At 44.0% G+C, this 18,883-nt stretch overlaps 1 protein-coding gene across 2 annotated transcripts in view; it reads left to right on the top strand.

The window, feature by feature from the left end:
- Positions 1–18,290, top strand: part of LOC138304191 (sulfotransferase 1 family member D1-like) — a 368,810-nt gene extending 350,520 nt beyond the window's left edge. For both annotated transcript variants that reach the window (XM_069244042.1, XM_069244041.1), the window contains exons 7-8: positions 14,949–15,129; positions 17,524–18,290. In XM_069244042.1, the coding sequence (XP_069100143.1) occupies positions 14,949–15,129; positions 17,524–17,636 (294 nt within the window). In that variant the 3' untranslated portion in view covers positions 17,637–18,290. The remainder of the gene's footprint in view (positions 1–14,948; positions 15,130–17,523) is intronic.
- Positions 18,291–18,883: the final 593 nt, after the last annotated feature.

Below are 18,883 nucleotides of genomic sequence, written 5' to 3'. Positions count from 1 at the left end.
TTCTCTGCAGGGCGTTGGAATATCAGCTCCTTGTGCATGAGGCCTGGAAAGGACTAGGCCTTAATGTCAGCTAAGTTAACTTCTACAAATGAATACAAACATAGGTTATACATCTCAATATAACACATTACTACATTATTCTTTCACATTTTCATTAATTCACACATCTTTTAGTTATTTTAGCATAACTTTGTATAAACGGCTGCCACTCCCCGTTGTCACAATTTCAAACGTGCTCTTTATTTTCTCTACAATTAATTTCTCTACGGACTTTCATTAATCAAAACACATAAACATTCATTAATAATTCTTAATTAGTATATTTGCGTCAGCAACGGTCACCCTCCTAAACGCTTGACATTTTTGAGTCAAAAGGTTGACAACTACTTACAGAGACCCCCTGTGAAAGTCCTTTCCCTAGAAAGGCATGACTGGAACTCAACCGGTTGAGAGCAGAGAGGAATGCCAAAGAAGGTAGTGATACTTAGGGAATTGGTGGGAGAGGACGCTGCCCCCTGTTGACAAGAGTTTCTGCTTGCATAGATGGGCACAGGCAGGGAGTCACCTGTGCCTTGGCTAGGCAGGGAGTCACCTGTGCCTTGGCTAGGCAGGAAGTCGCCTGTGCCTGGGCAAGAACCTGCACTAAGGACACTAGACATTAACCTCTAAGAGCACTGGTGGTCTTGCAGACTTGCTTGTTTGTTTAAACATGAGTTTTGAAACACAACAAACTGGGTAAAAGATGCACTGTCTAGGAATCATGGTGGTACAGCACAAGTGTTCATTGTCCCACATCGCTTTCTCTCTCAAAATGCCCTTGGTGTGTTTTTGAATCTCAACCTTCTCTCCCCTGCCCACCGAACCCATGAAGTCTTAGAACGTGCCAGAGGGTGTTATCTTTGCATCTTTTAACTGCAAAGGAACGAGATAAGGACATAGTTGTATGTGGAATGTGGTGGTTATCTTTCAAGTGACTTTGAGAGACAGTCTATGTGCTAACTGAAGTTAGCCTTGTCCCTCTTCTCCTCTTTATAAGTGTGCACATCTCTTGGTAGATCATTACTTGTGATCCTTTTGAGTAAGAGACATGGAACAGGGCAGGATGCAAGAGATTCCCAGGGACATAAAAAGAACAGTATAGCGAGAGATATAAAGTAGAGAGAGAAGAGGTAGAGCTAGAGATGATGTAGAAAGATGTACGAAGTAGGGAGAGCAAAGTATATTAAAAAAGGTGAGGTGGCCAGAAGGAGTGATAAGGGTGGTTTAAAAGAGGAAGATCTAGGTAGAGAAAGAGAGGCAGAGAGGCAGGTAAGATTTTACAGAGTGGTAGAGTGAGTGCAGAGTGGTAGAGTAAGATAGAGTCGGGGAGAAGGAAATGTGGAGAGAGGTACAGGAGTTCAATAGTCCAATGGGTGAGGTAGAGAGAGATGTAATGTAGAAAAGTTAAATTAGAGAGAGCTAAATGAAGCGAGAGATAGCTGTAGAAAGGGAGATTTAAGGAAAAACAAAGATGTGAAAAGTAGAGAGAGAGAGAGCAAAATGAATAGAGGTATAGAAGGTCAGGTCAGGTAATGAGAGTAGTAGGGAAAAGAGAAAGGTAGAGAGAGGGGGTGAAGGGTAGAAGGTCAAATGTGATGTGGAGCGAAAAGAGGACATTAAGAGACATAAATGAAATAGAGAAAGCAATGTGAGTCTATACAGAGGTAGATAGTTGTGACATACAAAAGAGGAAGTAATAGTAGGGTAGAGAGAGTGATATTTGACGTAGAGCGGTTGAGTTCAAATGGAGAATGAGGTCCAGAGAGAGATGCAGTTGTGTGTGTGACAGAGAGAGTGAGAGAGGGAGAAGGAAACAAGCTCATGCTACAGAAAAAAGCTAGAGAAACAGAGGTAGCCAGAAAGGAGTATGATTTTTAGAGAAGTGAAGAATAGGGAACAGTGGTAGAATAAGATGAACAGAAGGTGAAGAGGTGAGTAGTGAACTAATAGTGAGGTAAATTGAGAGGTTAGGTAGTGAGAGAGAGAAAGTGATGGCTATCGATAAATGAGGCAGTGAGGGGATGATAGGTTGAGAGAGAAATGAGAGAGAGGTGAGGTGGAGGGTGATGTGAAGAAAGGGCTGAGAAAGTGGTATAGAGAAGTAAGGTAGCAGCGACAAGGAGAGAGACAGGCGAAGTAAAGATGGAAATAAGGATAATTTAGAGATGAAGTAGATGAAGGAAAGATACAGGGAGGTCAGATGAAAACAAATGCAGCGAGGTAGAAAGAGTCGAGATAGAAAGGTGAGGTAAGAAAGGGGATCGAGAGCGGTAGATACAGATATAGAAAAAGAGAGTGACACATAGAGGAGCAAAGTCATGAGAGAGGAAATGATACATTTGAGGGGGGTATTTTGGCTATGTTGAGAGAGAGTTTAGGTAGCGAGAGCTGAGATAGAGATGATGAAGGTCCACAGAAAAGGAGGTAGGGAGAAATTAAGAGACTTGGTTAAGGGAGATGAGGTAGGTGAAGTAAGGAGAAAGAAATGACCATGGGAGCCTGAGAAAAGCCACCAGCTGCCTGAGAGTGCGTGGGTTTAGGTTGAGTAGAAAAGGGATGCATATTAAGGGGCAGATTTTTTTTTTTACGCAACAAGGGGCAGCAACTAAAGTTGCAGTACCGAGTGGCACAAGGGGGGAAAAATCAGTGTACAGCCTTGTTCTTAAAAAAGGCCTACTGCTGTGCACTACCCCTATGCAAGCGCACAATGGTGAAGAGGTGTGTGTTGTCAAGCATAGGATTCGTACTAGGAGCATACCCTTCCGGTTCAAACTCCTATGCCTAGACAAATTCTTAAACAATCCACACATTGTATGTGCTGTACAGTGCAGCACACACGCAATGTATGGAATGCTTTCAGAAATGAAAACATTTCTCCATGTTAGCACCTTCTAGAAGGAGGCATTATTTTGTACACCAAGCCTGGTCTGTCATCTTTTGGAAGTCAGGCTTTTCACCCCCAAACGATATAGGTGTTTGTGCTAATTCACACAACTAATGCTCTCTTGATAAAAAGTCAGCAAAGCACTTGTAGTAGTTTTTCGCCTTGTCTTCCCACCCCTGGTAGAGCTGTTAGACCTCTTCTCCCATCCTTTCCCTTTTTTAGATGGATTAGACTGTGGGCCGTACTAATGCAGAATAATAATGAATTTTATTTATGCCTTTTGGAACAGACGATAAGGCACTTCCACTAAAGTTGGGTATGCAGTGCAGGTCCCTGATCCTGGATCTTCCTTGTTCTGTAGTTGCCAACAACTACCCAACTTGCTTCCGTCCTCAGAAGAAACAGAGTTGTGGGGTTCCAATCACAGGAGTGTCAACGACCCTTGGGAGGAAAATAATAAGAATGGTCAGTCCATGGTATTTGCCTAGGAATATAGTTTGTCTCAGAAACCGTCATCGGTGTGCAGCGTTTCATTCTACTATGCATACACCAAGGGGGTCATTCTGACCCTGGCGGTAATTACCGCCATGGCGGAGGTCGGCGGTAGCACCGCCAACAGGCTGGCGGTGCACCGCTGGGCATTCTGACCGCGGCGGTTCAGCCGCGGCCAGAAACGGAAAGTCGGCGGTCTACCGCCGACTTCCCGCTGCCCTTGAGAATCCTCCATGGCGGCGGAGCGCGCTCCGCCGCCATGGGGATTCTGACACCCCCTACCGCCATCCGGTTCCTGGCGGTTCTCCCGCCAGGAACAGGATGGCGGTAGGGGGTGCCGCGGGGCCCCTGGGGGCCCCTGCAGTGCCCATGCCAATGGCATGGGCACTGCAGGGGCCCCCGTAAGAGGGCCCCACAAAGAATTTCAGTGTCTGCTTTGCAGGCACTGAAATTCGCGACGGGTGCAACTGCACCCGTCGCACCTTCCCACTCCGCCGGCTCCATTCTGAGCCGGCGTCCTCGTGGGAAGGGTGTTTCCCGCTGGGCTGGCGGGCGGACTTTCGGCGGTCGCCCACCGGCCCAGTGGGAAAGGCAGAATGACCGCCGCGGTCTTTTGACCGCGGAGCGGTCTTTCGGCGAGAACCGCTTGGCGGGCGGCGACCGCCGTCCGCCGCGGTCAGAATGACCCCCCAAGTGTCCTATTTCTGATATAGATACAAAGCTAATCAAACTAGTGTAGTTTTTTAAGAGCTAGTGCTAGTGGTCAAGAGCACTACCCACCAACCTTTCGTACCCCTTTTGTTCCCCGGCAATTGCCTCAAGCAACGACCCTCCTAGGTCACGGCATCCGGGTCCACAGCCTCCTCTCCTGTTTTGGGGCCATATGGACTAGCACTGTTATTGGAGACTCTCCCTGCTTCAGAACTGCTCCCCCTACTCCCCTCTCTAGTTGGTTCCAAGCTCCAGCTCTGGCTGTCCGTCGCCTAGCTTGACTGGTTCCTGTCCCTCCTCATCACTCCACACTGGTGTTTGCATCCTCTCTCCTTCCGGCTCCGCCTCCTTTATGTTGCGCCCTCCAATGGCTGGATCAATCTTTATCACAGTAGAACTAGCCTCTTACTGCTCCCAGTGATGAATGTCTAGCGTGGAGAGCCCAGCAAAATCATGGAATGGCCTAGCAGTCATGTTGTAATTCTCGGAATACATGGACTCAATACGGTCCACATCACAGTGCTATTTACGCTGAGAATAGGTTGCCTTCCCAGTACAAAATAACATTTGCACTGGATAGTAAATACCGTACACATGTTTATGCTGCTTTGTGCCATTCTGCATGATGTTTAGTTCACATAAACCGTTAGCAAACGTGGGTTTAAGTTTCAGTTAAGATACTCAGATTTGCAATTAAAAATATGCAGTTTTTTTATGCCCTCGCTGCGGTTCCTCGCATCCATCGAACTACAGCCGGCGGCAGATCCTTCTCCCACCTCGCTGCCAAGACCTGAAACACCCACCCCTTACACCTTCGACAGACCCAGGACCTCCTGACCTTCAGGAAACACCTCAAGACCTGGTTATTCAAGCAGTAGCAGTCCTTCCCTCCCCACCTCCCTCAGCGCCTTGAGACCCTAGCGGGTGAGTAGCGCGCTTTACAAATATTTTGAGTGATTGATTAAGAGCAATGTAATTAGGACAGGAATTTCGACTGTCCTCTGACTTTACCAAGGGGGCTCTTGGAAGATGGGACTCCTGGGCAATTGCCCAGTTTGCCCATTCCTTAACACATCTGTGCAACTTAGCTCGCCACCAATTTTCGCTTCAGCAAGCTGTATATTTTGGAAGGCTGTTGCCATCTTCTTAATCAATTCCTTTGGGGTCACTGGGTTGCCAGTCCTTTACATGGATACAAGGCCCTCTCCAAAGATCAGCAATGCTGTGTAGCAAGTGCACAATGAGGGCACCAACCATGGATTGGTCATTCCAGGAATAGGATGAGGAAGTCAGTAGTGGAGCTGTTAGAAGACATGGATTGGTGCATGGTGGCAGAAAGGGTGGTATATGAGGGCAGAGGCTGTCCCAAAAAAGTGGGGGGAAATATGAGGCAGGTGGTATAACTATCAGGGAGGGATCAATGCCCCTTTGGAGATAAATGATGGGATGCTGGTCACTGTCGACTTTCAACTTTTACTGAGACACTTGAAAGGGTTATGGGGCGGGTGGAGAGGTAGAAGGGTGTTGTGAAATGAGTCATGATGCTACACGATTTAGTATTTAATGGTTTTGTGGTTCTGGTTGTATTATTTACAATAAAAAGATTTTTTTTTTAAACAATACTGAGCAGGAATACGGTCTGTGGTAAGGGCAAAACAAGGTCAAAGAAAAGCACACACACAATTTGCCGCACTGGACTTTGCCACCTTCTTGAGAGATGAGGAGGATCCGTCATATTTTCAAGAAGCCCACTCAATAGATGAAGTGATAGACTTCCTCAAAGAGGAGAGCAAGGATTCCAGAGTCCTTGAAAGGGGATGGAACAACTGCTTCTTTGAGTATGTCAAAGGTAGTTTTTTCCACCTAAGACATACTCGGCTACCTAGAAGTAGCTACGTGAAAGCACCTAGAAGACCCGAAAGCAGAAAGAGTCCCACAGTCCTTGCACTTCACAACTGCTGTGGCCACAATAAGCATAATCAGATTGTGCATTGACATGCAATGAACTGCATGCCGACATCAGAGATGTACATCACTCCTTGCTGAAGGTGCAGATTTAGAATACTGAACTAAGAAGGGGTTATGATCAAATCACCAATGGGCAGAGGTGATCATGAGAAAACAGGTTCCACCTTCGCACTGGGCTTATATGAGCTCAAGCAAATGCCTCAGCACTTATCTGAAGCTCAAGCAATGTTACAGAGACTCATGGAGCTATCAGTGTTGGTATACCTCAATGGCATCACCATCATGAACCATCATCATACATGTAGGGGAGCCAGGAAATTCGTATGGAAATAGAGCTGAGTCATAAGTCTGGCTTGGCTGTAAGAACCAAAGAAAGAGTTGCGTCATCATAACATTCATGATGTAAATGATATAGCAAATTTGAACTGCATTTTTAATAAAGGCACTTTTAAATTAAGAATAGGTTATTTCTTGAAAGCGCATATTTCAATATAGTACTTTAGATTATATCACTGTGTTAATTTCATGTAAAGGAAAGTTTTTAAACATGGACTCATCCCCATCCACTATGCCCTGACAACACTACCATGAGTAAACCAAGAGATGAGTTTGTCAAGTGATCTGCATGTATGGCCAACATTGTTCTCTGTGTAGCAACATTAACATTTATTGAACCTTTACGTAAGTGAGCTTTTATATAGAGCTCATCCTGAATTAATTCCTTCAAGATTGTGTCAGTTTAGACTCAAAATGCGACAGAGTGAAGTGAAGTGATTTGCATAGGATCAGACAATTTGGTCAAATAGTAAATCTGGGAACCAAGATTTTTGGTTACGTATTGTGCAATTCAGCCATTGGATGGCTATTACATTCTCTCTCTCCTTTACCTCCAACAGACTATGGGGGTTATTACAACTTTGGGGGAGGTGTTAATCCGTCCCAAAAGTGACGGTAAAGTGACGGATATACCACCAGGCGTATTGCGAGTTCCATAGGATATAATGGACTCGTAATATGGCTGGTGGTATATCCGTCACTTTACCATCACTTTTGGGAGGGATTAACACCTCCTCCAAAGTTGTAATAACCCCCTATGTTTTGTCTTTCTTTCAGGAGCTAATATCATACACCATATTCAGTCTTTAAATGCTATAAAGTGTTAAAATGCGCTGACACAAAGGTGGTCATTACAACCTCGGCGGTCTTTTAAGAAGACCGCCGTGCGGAAGACCGCCAGTAGTGGCGGTTTGCCGCTCGGCGTATTATGACCGTTGGCTGCCCCCTGTCGTTTTTCCAACGGAGAGCCGCCAACAGCCATACATGCGGGCGGCGGGGAAGTGGAGGTTGCTCCACCTCCACCACCACGCCAACAGAACACCGCCGAGCTAATCACGTCCTGTGATTCTGCGCGGCGGTGTTCTGTTGGCGGTGTGGTGTTGGCGGAGCTGCCCCCATGGCTCCCGTCCCCTCCCGGAGGATCGACGGAACAGGTAAGTTGATCGTCCGTTAGGGGAGGGGGGTGGGGGGGTGTTGTGTGGGTGCATGGGGGTGTGCGTCTGTGTATGTAGGTTGGGTGTGTGGGTGCGTGTATGCTTGCGGGGGTGTTGCGTGTTTCGGAAATGTGTGCGTGTCTGTCTGTATGTATGACTGTATGGATGTGTGCGTGAATGTGTGAATGTGGGTGTACGTGTCTGAGTGTGTGTGTGAATGTTGGCATGTATGTCGGTGTGTGTGCGTGTCTGTGTGTTGGTGGTGCCAGCGTGCGTGTCGGGTGTGTATGTGTAAGGTAGTGTCGGGGGTCGGGGTGGGGAGGGGGGCCATGCCACCTTTGGGGGGTGGCAGGGGTGGTGGGAGGTGTAGGGGAGGGAGTCGGGGTGGGGGAGACCACTATCAGTGCCAGGGAAGGAATTCCCTGGCACTGATAGTGCTTACCTGCATGGATTTCATGGCGGTTCCTACCGCTGGAAATCCACGGCGGTAAGCCGGGTCACAATACCGGCAGCGGTATTGTCACGGCCGCCGGGCTGGAGACCCAGGTCTCCAGCCCAGCAGTCGTCTCCGCCCTGGCGGGTGGAACGGGGAAGCGGCGGATGACCATGGCGGTAACCGCCATGGTCATAATACTAAAAAAAAGACCGCCAGCCTGTTGGCGGCCTTACCGCCGCTTTAACATCGTCCGCCAGGGTTGTAATGACCCCCAAAAAGACTTTTCAGAAAAAGTAAGTTAAGGGAAAGCAGAACACTCTATATTTTTTATTTTGCTCTGACTTGCCTCCCCAACTTAACAAGGAGGGCTACATGAGGTTCAACTCCTAAAAAATTGCAATTATAGGTAATGACAAAATAGCGGTTCCCCCTCCCACCAAGGAGTTAAAGACACAGGGGAAGTGCACAGCTCAGGCGCATAAAAATGCAGTTCAGTTGGGCTGGTCGGGCCTTTTACATTTTTGATTACCTACTGTGGTTGTGGCTGGGCTAAGGTTGATTGGGTGATCATGATTGGGCTGTGGAGTACATCCTATTCACAGCTGTCAATGTCATCTTTGCTGTCAGCCCATCTGAGCGTGGAAAGCTCTGCTTACTTTGGGCACGAGAGTAAAGGAGGACCTGGAGTTGAGCTGAGCCAGAGCCGGGCATCTGGCTCGAGCCTGGCTTTAGCTGTCAGTGGCTTACCCACCTCTAAAGAATGATGTAAGAAAATGGGTAAATGTTTCAGAAAGTTCTCAACCAATTGAAGTAGTGGTTCACATGCTTACCTCTCTTTCTGGCATATTGTGGACCACCTAGTTCTATATTTCACAGTTTCTCCTAGTTAAAGGTTTCAGTAGCCCAAATGGTTGCGCTGCCAGCGATGATGGTTTTATAGTCATTTATGTAGTAAACAATTCCTTAATTTCCCTTAGCTGGTAAGACCAGACACGTTTCTGGTGTGAACTCTGAATTTGTAATCCAAAATGCCCTCTTTCACATCCTATCCCTTTCTTTCTTCCCATCAGTGGTCACCACCTGTGTAATGATGACACTTCAATGATGAAGTTCCAGCCCCAATAATGGAGATGGGCAGAAAGGTGTCAATCTCACCTCTGCACAGCTAGAGTTTGTGAAGTTGGCTTCATGTAAAACCATCCCAGAGTACACCTGTGCAAGTGGACAATAAATGCACGAGAAAGCTTTCTCCCATGTTCAATATGATTTTAGTCCATAAAGACTCAACGCCCTTTGAATCCAACTCATTGAAAGTTCAGGTCACCAGCATCAATTTCATGAAGATTCTGGGTCATGTGTAAGGCCGCTGGAATTATGTGGTGGAGAGGAACACATTATGCAGCCGATTTGACTAAGTTAGGTGGCAAGAGAAGGCAAATTATGCAGCATAACCTGGAACATTTTAAAGCAGTATTATTTCACTATTTTGACATTTTTACCTGTAAGCACTGTATGGGCAAGTTCGTCTCATTATAATCAGTTTCACAGAAATACAAGAAGCAGCAACTGGAAGGTGGCCTGCCTTGTGTGATAAAAGGCCTGCCACTGTGTGGCAAAACGCGTGGTAGAGTTTTTACTAACTTTTGGGCCTGTTTGAGCTAGAAACATTTTCTGTGTTAAAATCTGTATATTATACAGAAGATGATGGATTATGAGGCAAATTCAGAATAATGTGGAAAACACTTCGGCCACAGATCGTATTGTTCCAGAGGCCAAGGTCATGTTTATCCATTGTGGGTGATTTGAATTTACACGTGTCTATTTCAGAGCGATGTGGGCAGAAGTTTGGTGTGTAAAAATGTTTAGGCCGGTGTTCTTGAGAGCAATGTGGAGTTCACTAAGGGCGAGGGCAGACTACATACTGAACGGATAGACATGCATGTTTTTAATTTATTTCGAAAGTGTTGATTGTTGACATTTAACCACAATAAACTAACTAAAATGAAAACAGTTTTCAGTTTTGAATCATCGGTAATAGTCAGGGGCATATTTATACTCCGTTTGTGCCGAATTTGCGTCGTTTTTTTTCGACGCAAATTCGACGCAAAACTAACTCCATATTTATACTTTGGCGTTAGACGCGTCTAGCGCCAAAGTTCATGGAGTTTGCGTCATTTTTTGGCGTGAACACCTTCCTTGCGTTAATGAGATGCAAGGGAGCGTTCCCGTCTTAAAAAATGACTCCGAGGCATATGCGTCGGATTTATACTCCCGGGCAAAAATGACGCCCGGGAGTGGGCGGGGCTAAAAAAACCGCATTAGCGCCGGATTTTAACGCCTGGGTCAGGGCAGGCGTTGAGGGACCTGTGGGCTCAGAATGAGCCCAGAGGTGCCCTCCCCTGCCCCCAGGGACACCCCCTGCCACCCTTGCCCACCCCAGGAGGACGCCCAAGGATGGAGGGACCCATCCCAGGGAAGAAAAGGTAAGTTGGGGTAAGTATTATTTTTTTTTTTTTTGGTGGCATAGGGGGGCCTGATTTGTGCCCCCCTACATGCCACTATGCCCAATGACCATGCCCAGGGGACATAAGTCCCCTGGGCATGGCCATTGGGCAAGGGGGCATGACTCCTGTCTTTGCTAAGACAGGAGTCATGTTAATGGCGTCTGGGCGCCAAAAACAAATGGCGCAAATCGGGTTGAGGCGATTTTTTTGCCTCAGCCTGACTTGCCCCATTTTTGGATGCCCAAACGCCATTTTTCCCTACGCCGGCGCTGCCTGGTGTACGTCGTTTTTTTTTACGCACACCAGGCAGCGCCGGTCGGCTAACGCCGGCTAACGCCATTCAATAAATACGGCGCCCGCATGGCGCTTCAGAATGGCGTTAGCCGGCGCTAATTTTTTTGACGCAAAACTGCGTTAGCGCAGTTTTGCGTCAAAAAGTATAAATACGGGCCTCAGTGTCTTGCTAGCAGAGATCAATCTAATATAATACATGGGATTCTGCATCCTCGCATTTAAAGCCTGTGTCTACTTTCTTTATAATACATGATATTCAGTAATCTCTGTATAAATTCCAGTTTCTGATTTATTTCTAATCAGCGATTTGTGACGCCTTTATTTTTCTAGTTTACAATGACAAGCACAAAACATGTTTATTTTCTGCACTCCGTAGATCGAGAAAGGCAAGAATCATTGTGCACGTTTCTCCACAATCTGAGCTAATGCAGCTTTTTCTTCAAACTGACACTTCTCTTTAACTGTTTCTAAAATCTGTTTGCAACAACTATCCAACAGGTTTTGATGTGTAATAGAGTTTTCATTTGTATTCCTCATGTTTGCAGACATGCTCTCTCTTTCAGGTGAAAGAGCTGCGCACAAAAGTTTTAAGTTGTGGGAAAGGTGATGGTGTGACCATGTATTGTATGGGATAAAGTAACCCTGCCATACATTATAAGGATATTGCAAATCACCTCAGAGTTCTATAACCTTATAAAGGAACATAGCCTTCAGCTTCCCTCATCTATATGCTTATGGAACTCCTCGTGACTTTCAATATACTTATAGTGTACTGTAGGGGGTGTTTTATCCCATACATAATAGGAACCTGTGGCATACTTGTTGCATCTGTAGTGGATGCATTAAGCCACTGACCTTTTTCACTATGTTGTAAATCCGTGACTGATATGCCACATGCTAATCTTTGGAGTACGCTGAATTTTCTCAGTGGGATCAGAGCCTTTGGTGTGTCTGCAATTGCGCATTTAGCCACTGACCTTTCTGACTGTTTTCATGGATTGTCTGCTTTCATAACATCCTTCCACCTCCCAGGTCAGAGAGTTGAAAGTCTTCAGCCTTCTGCCTCTAAAATGTATTGCATTTTTCAGTCTTAAACAAAACAGCAAAAACGAAAAACATATGGTAGCTCGGCAAGCAGTCACTCTCAATTTCCTTATTGGCTCAATGTGTTCCTCAAACTTTATTAAAAAAATCTGTTACAGCTAAGGATGAAATGGATCTTCTTAGCCGAGCGTTAAGTTAGTGCTAGCACAAAAACAAGTTTTGTTCAGATGCGCTGTTGTCAGTCAGTCAAAATTCTTTGTTCACCTTCAAAAAAATATAAAAAAGATAAAAGAAAAAAACTTATTAAAAATTAAAATGTTTGAGCATAAATCAGTCATAAAGCGATATGCATCTCGTCACATAAACAGAAATAATAAAATAAGCGGCAGGTGTAATAATATTTTTGAAACCTTTTCACGAGAATGTTACTCAAACCATCATACACTCCCTGCTACTCAAAGATTTCTAAACTCAGATGGACTGTGGAATAAAATTGATCACTACTGAGCAAGTATATTCTGAAGATTGTTGTTGCAAAAACAAGAAAGCAGGTCTACATTGAGTAAACGTAAGAGTTCTCAGCAGGTGAACTATAAGCTGATTTCTAGGTACCTTGGAAAATGGACAAAAGACATAAAATGAAATGTGCATTGCGCAGAACGGCTATCACACGGACAAGGCGAGAGCTCCTCCTTCTAACAGAACCATCTTCGGTAAGGCAACTAAAAATTGGCGTTATCTAACCTGAAACGTGCGAGTTCCGATCTATACTTCCATTGCTAAGTCAGTGGAAGTAGATGATGATGTTACTCCTGAGAACGGTACAAGTGAAGGGTATCTGCGAGTGGACAGCGTGCATCCACTATTTTTACAGAATGGATGCCACCCTCTTGCCATGAGGCAGGATGAAAGAAAGGCAGCCGTTCAAATTGAGCCTAATAGCTTTGCTTACATGTGCCCAGTAGTAATGCTGTTAGCCTGTCAAACTACTGTAGGTTATTGCCAAGTCTGTCAACCATGCGCACACATTCAGCCATTTTGGTATTCTTAGAGTTGTGAATTGAAAGCAAAAAAAAAGTGTGAAAAAGTGGCAGTTGCAGCTAAGAATCGCCCACGGAATCGGCAGAATTTGGCGACTCTGCATTACTCTTATAACGCTGATTTCTGGCCACAGCCAACTGCTGCTCTAATGCGGACAGTCACGAGCAGTCATGGTCAGAGGGCTGCTTCTCGAGTAGATTTGCTGCTGCTCTAGTAGATTTTCTACTCGAGTGGCAACAAAATCAACTCAAATGGTTGCGCGCTCTTGTGCACCACATAGTGCTGTGCGAGCTGATTTTTCAGCGCTGCTTGCTCTACCGGAACTAAATTTCAGTGCGAGCAGTGAAAGGTGCATATTTTTCATCCGTTGACGCAACTCTGCAAACCCTTGTGTTTTTATGTAACTCTGCGGAATTCCTCGGAGTGAAACTCTATGAGTTCCACCCACCCCTAGATGCAGTGAGATGCCAAGTAGCATTTTGCAGCTGACAGCACATCTAAAAAAATTGCACTAAAAACTAGTCATAAAAACAAGGAGCGGCAGGGAGGAGGAGCGGGAGAGAAGAGCAATGGGTGAGTGATGCCTGGGCAGGGCACGAACTAGAGAGTAAGCAGAATACAGGGGAGGATGAATAGACCATCAGGGAGCAACAGTCATTGGATGAGTTACAAAATAGCACACAGGCAAGTAAGGGTGCATGTCAAGAGAAATAGGGAGCATCAGGGGCATTTTCATGGGGAAAGCAGAAAGAAGGAGTGAGGAGAGGGATGTCAGGATGATCAAGGAAGTAAGTGCACTCCCATGGATTTCAGAAAGAAGAAAGTGCCCCAGTCAGAATGCTGTGGGACCGAAATGCCGTTGGACTGAACACACAAGAATAGGGAGGAAAGCCATCAAATCAAGAGTGGACAGATCATTGAGATAGACAACAAAGCTATATAATCATGAACCATGGGTGCGCCAAAAGGTGACTCGAAGTGTATGTACATTATAAGCAAAATTAGGCCTGCCTACAGAGAGGTATACCTGTTTGCAGCCACTACCTTAAAAGGTAGCCTTTTTCTAAAACTATAAATACATGTTACAGAACGAGAAAGAGGCCTTGGGAATAACACCTCTTCTGCCTCTTACTTCTGATGGCCCAGTAAATAGCTTTTTGACTATAACACTCAGATGGCAAGTGCTGAGTAACGCTCTTGAGTTCATTATGGGGACCGTCAAAGTTTGCAATCATCTCCGCTCTCCAGAATAGTGGCACAGCCGTTGGAATATTCCTTTTCCCAAATAGGACAGGTCAGGTCACATTACATTTTATAATGCTTTGACAGTGACCCCCCCTCTCCACAAGAAGAATCCAGGTGGTGTTCAACATTTGAAATGCATTCAGACAGGCTGGTTGTCAGTTGTTTCCAAAAGTCAAGAGATGAAAACTAATTTGTGCTAGTATTACTCAGGATGAATTGATATAGGCATCATTCATCGATCTCAGTGGGACTTTCATTTCATGTTGGAACCCAAACAACTCAGTTATCTTTGTAAGGAGAGACTGGTATCTATTTATATAATTCAGTTTATATGTTTGGACTTGTCTTTGATGGTTGTATGCCAGATGTAATGTTACAAGCCTGAATTCCAAATTAGTGGCCTAACAAAACTCGAAGGGGCCCCCCGCACAGTACATGGAGGGGCTCCCCTGGTGGTTCACTCAGGAGCTACCAGACCAGTGTATTGTACTGAGGGGGCCCCAAGGAGCTCAGGGCCCCCCGGATCACGGGTGCAGTGGGGGCCTTCCTTACGCCACTGTTCCAAATGTACAATGTAGTATGGCACTTCTACCTGTCAATAACTTTGTTGCTTTGTGTTCATCGATCGCTTTAGTGACCAACCCATTTCCTTTTCAGAGCATTCTGTGCAATCCATCCACCTAGTCATTCATCCATCCATCTCCAAGTCTTTGATTCAGCTCATGACTCCCTCTTTTGCCTTGCTGTATTTAATCCATCCTTCCATGCACTAACTGTTAAACAATTATTTACAACTACAGGACCCCAGACGTGAAATCCGTAAGATTGCAAAGTTCATAGGCAAGGACCTGAGCATAGAGCTTCTGGAGAAGACCGTGCACCACACCTCCTTTGAACAGATGAAGACCAATCCCAAGACCAACTATGATAGTGTGCTTCCGATTATAGTGGACAACAACATTGCCCCCTTCATGAGGAAGGGTAAGAGCAGCTTCATTCTCAAACCGCTAACTCTTCCCAAAAGGTGCCCCAGTGCTTGATTTGCAAAACAAATAAGTGCATGAGCTCCAAGATCTTATTAGGAGCGCACTACTGGCCCTGGCCAGGATGACAGAATACCTAGGTTACCTAGCATTCCTTTTACCTCCTACCTCTTTGTTTCACCTCACTACACTCCCTACCTCTATACACTCTGCTACCATTTTTTTACTCTACAGTTCCTCCCTACGGATTCCATGCACTTTAGGGTATATTCACAATGGATAATCTACATATGTATACTTACGTGCATCAACTCAAATCATATTATCTTTATTCAGAGGATGAAAACGTCAGAAAAAGCACATCCCCAAAAATAAAGTTGAAAATTAAAACTTCACCCAGGCATACAATAACATGTGTGCAATAGAACAGCAATACGCCCCTATTTAAATTCATATCACATAAAGCTGGAATAAGAAATTCATAACACCATTTAAATTCAGACTCTTTATTCCCCAAAATATCAATCAAATTTCATAATATTTCTAGAGCGAAGAGTTAGCTTCAAAAAAGGGCCCCATTTCATGGCTGCAATCCATATCCGGCTGCGGTTGGAGATACTGAATGCTGCTCTATACTCTTCAACTGCTTAAGATAGATTTTTCAGAGGCTCACTCATAGATCTTGTTCTAAATGACCCTACCAAGAATTTTAACAGAGGTGTCGATGAGGGAAATTGGACAAAAACACTTTTAAAGAAAGGGATAATTATCAAAGAGGACCACGACCTTGGTAGGTGGGAGTAATCTAAACTATTAAAAGTGTTAGACATCAAGGGTGCCCATAGGTCAGAATTGCATTTGATCAGGTCTATAGGAACCCAGGTGCTTTCCCACTGTGACTGCTGAATTGCCTCAAGGACCTTACTCAGCCAGATGGTTATATACAACTGATGTTTATGTGAGGATACTGGCTCCCATGCTGGGAATAAGGGGAGAATATATTTGGGAAAATTATGGCACAAAAGGTTCAATAGGGATATGACTGCTAACTAAAGAAACATGGCTACTAGACATCTTGATATGGGTTACAGTGTTCCAAAAGGCTTTCAAGTGTTTTGAGAATGCTGCAGTGACTAGATTCTCCCAATTTTGATGGAGATCTCTATGTCAGCTTTTAATTGCTGATTTACAATTCTTGTAGGATTCTGCAGCTGCTCTAGCATCTCTTGGTCCAGATTTGGTAATCTAAGCCCTTACAAAATGTTAAGGCCGCTATGTTGCTTGGCCCACATTTAGTATGTGCTGTGGGGTTTAGGTGGAAATAGAGCATACCAGTGGTTTATAAATGTATAGGAAGGATAGAGGCACTTTAGATAAGTATGTACAGTTAGGGTAAATAGTTGTATTACTTTATATATATTTTTTAAAAGTTTACGAAGTACGTCAGCACTAACTAGAAAGTATTGTGGTACTTTAAAAAAAATATGTAAAAAAATTACAACTACACTGTACATACAATGTAGAGTGGGGAGCCACACTACATTAACTATAACTGACACCTTTGTGGTGCACCCTTATAATCTTTTATATTGCATCACCTATACCATGCTACATCTGAGCATTCAGAATAACACTTATGACATCTCGAATGACATTGTTTGTGAGAACATTGTGCATGGTAGACTGGTGAGTTATAGTTAATGTAAGGTCGCTAGCAAACTGACAATACTGTGTATGGAGGTGCCCGAGTTATGCCAGTCTAAAGGTGGGAAATAAATTATACATTTAAGGTATAACTATAACTTTAAAATTGCTAATGCTTGTGTAGTTTGGTTTGTATAGAAGGAATAAGTAAAGTTATAGTAATTTGAAGGTGGTGCATGAATTATACATTTAAATTCTAACTAAACCTTTAGAATTTATCATGTCAGTGTAGTTTAAGTTTGTTCTGTATAGAAAGAATAAATAAAGTTTGTTTTGTGTGGTTAAAATGAGGATCTAAATTCATAACTTACAGTTTGCATGCATGTAGCTCCTTGATACTGGTCAATACATCAGTGTGCTGTATTTGCAACTTATGAACTGGAAGTAACAAAATGATCTCAGTGTCAAAAGCAGTAGCCCACTTACCTGTTGACACAAAATGCAAATCTGTGATCTGCATGTTAGATGGTGCGCTTTGAAGCTGGCAGATTGGAACCTACTATTAGTTTGCGAGTCAAAACTATAATTGGACAAAACACAGAACTCTTCCAGAACTTTATTAACCACCAGAGTTATGTTAATGTGTTAGTAACTTTAGAAGGGTAGTTTGTGAATAGCAATAGCCGTACTCATTTGTGAGTGTGTGTTTCGTCATTCTAGATACACTATTTTTTGTCTCTGTCTCTAGGCATCGTCGGAGACTGGAAGAACAATTTCACTGTTGCCCAGAATGAGAAATTTGACCGGGAGTTTAAGAGGCTAATGTCAGGGACCACCTTGTGCTTCCGCACCTACATCTGAGTGTGTTCTTCAGTTCTCCATCCATATGAGTCATATCTCTGTGCTTCACTGTGCTGTCATTTTAGTCTTCTCCTGTATAGACCACTGCTACCTTATACTTTAATGCATCTAAGCCGGGTGTTCTGCATTATGACTCATGTCTGAAGCTTCTCCAATTCCACATGTTGCACTGTGTGTGATTTGAGTTCTCTTTACTATAGAATGTAACCAGAGTAAGCTTTGCACACAGTCATGTTACCTCTTTCAATCAGTGCTTCATGTTTGGATGTTTCCATAAACATGATTCGGGCTTGTGAATTTCTACCACTACGTCTGCTGATCTAGGAAATGTTAAAGTGGTAGTCCTCAATAGTTCCTTGGCAACCATAGTAGTATGTCTACCAAAGCTCCATGACATCTACCACAGAACCATGGCAATCAAATATTATGCCAGCCAGAGTTCCATTAGCTCATACTGATAGAGTGTCACAATATCATATGTAGGGTTTCCTGTTTTTAGTTTCTATTCGTTGTAAATTCTGGACTGGTTTTCATTGTTTTCCAATGTTTTAAAAAATTGTACACATCAGTTGTTATCAGTGTTTATTCTTATTTCTCCATACATTATCAAGGGGATTGTGTTTTTCCAGTGCTTATAAAGAAATATGCATTGTTTTCCTTCCCTTCCTCATTCATTTTTACTGTCAATTGTGCGTAGTCTTGCCTTCTCCTAACCTAATTTTTTGTATCATTTCAAGTAACTTTCCATGTTTTCTCTCATTGTTTGTGCCAGCTTAATATCTGATTGTAGTAGATAAACAATTAACGGTGGGTATTTAATATTTAAAATATCTTCCAGCTCTTCTCTTCTTCAGACAAAAGGCAAAAATTAGCTGAAGGATGATTTATATATGTGTGTTCAGTTATTGCAAGCCATTGAACGTTGCCCTGTTCTTTGCCTTGAGACACCAAGCATGAGCAGGGCTAATAAGTGTATTTAAATGTCTGATTCCGGCCTGTTCCAGTTCTACCTGGTCATAGTGGAGAAGCATGTTAACAATAATTATTGTTAGTTATAAAGACTTTGATGAGAGCAAACTGTGATGCTGTATAAAGAAGCAGCTTTGACGCCTGCAGGGGGCCTTGGACTGCACCACCTAAAATTGACCTTTCAACTCAGCCTATCTCTCCTTCAGATTTGTAGGCACAGAAGACATCTATTCACACTGCAACGACCTCAGTGATGCAAAATGAAGAACGGCCACCCT

The sequence above is a fragment of the Pleurodeles waltl genome, chromosome 7 (genome assembly GCF_031143425.1).
Source record: "Pleurodeles waltl isolate 20211129_DDA chromosome 7, aPleWal1.hap1.20221129, whole genome shotgun sequence".
Classification (NCBI taxonomy): Eukaryota; Metazoa; Chordata; class Amphibia; order Caudata; family Salamandridae; genus Pleurodeles; species Pleurodeles waltl.
This window is presented reverse-complemented; position numbering and strand designations above follow the sequence as displayed.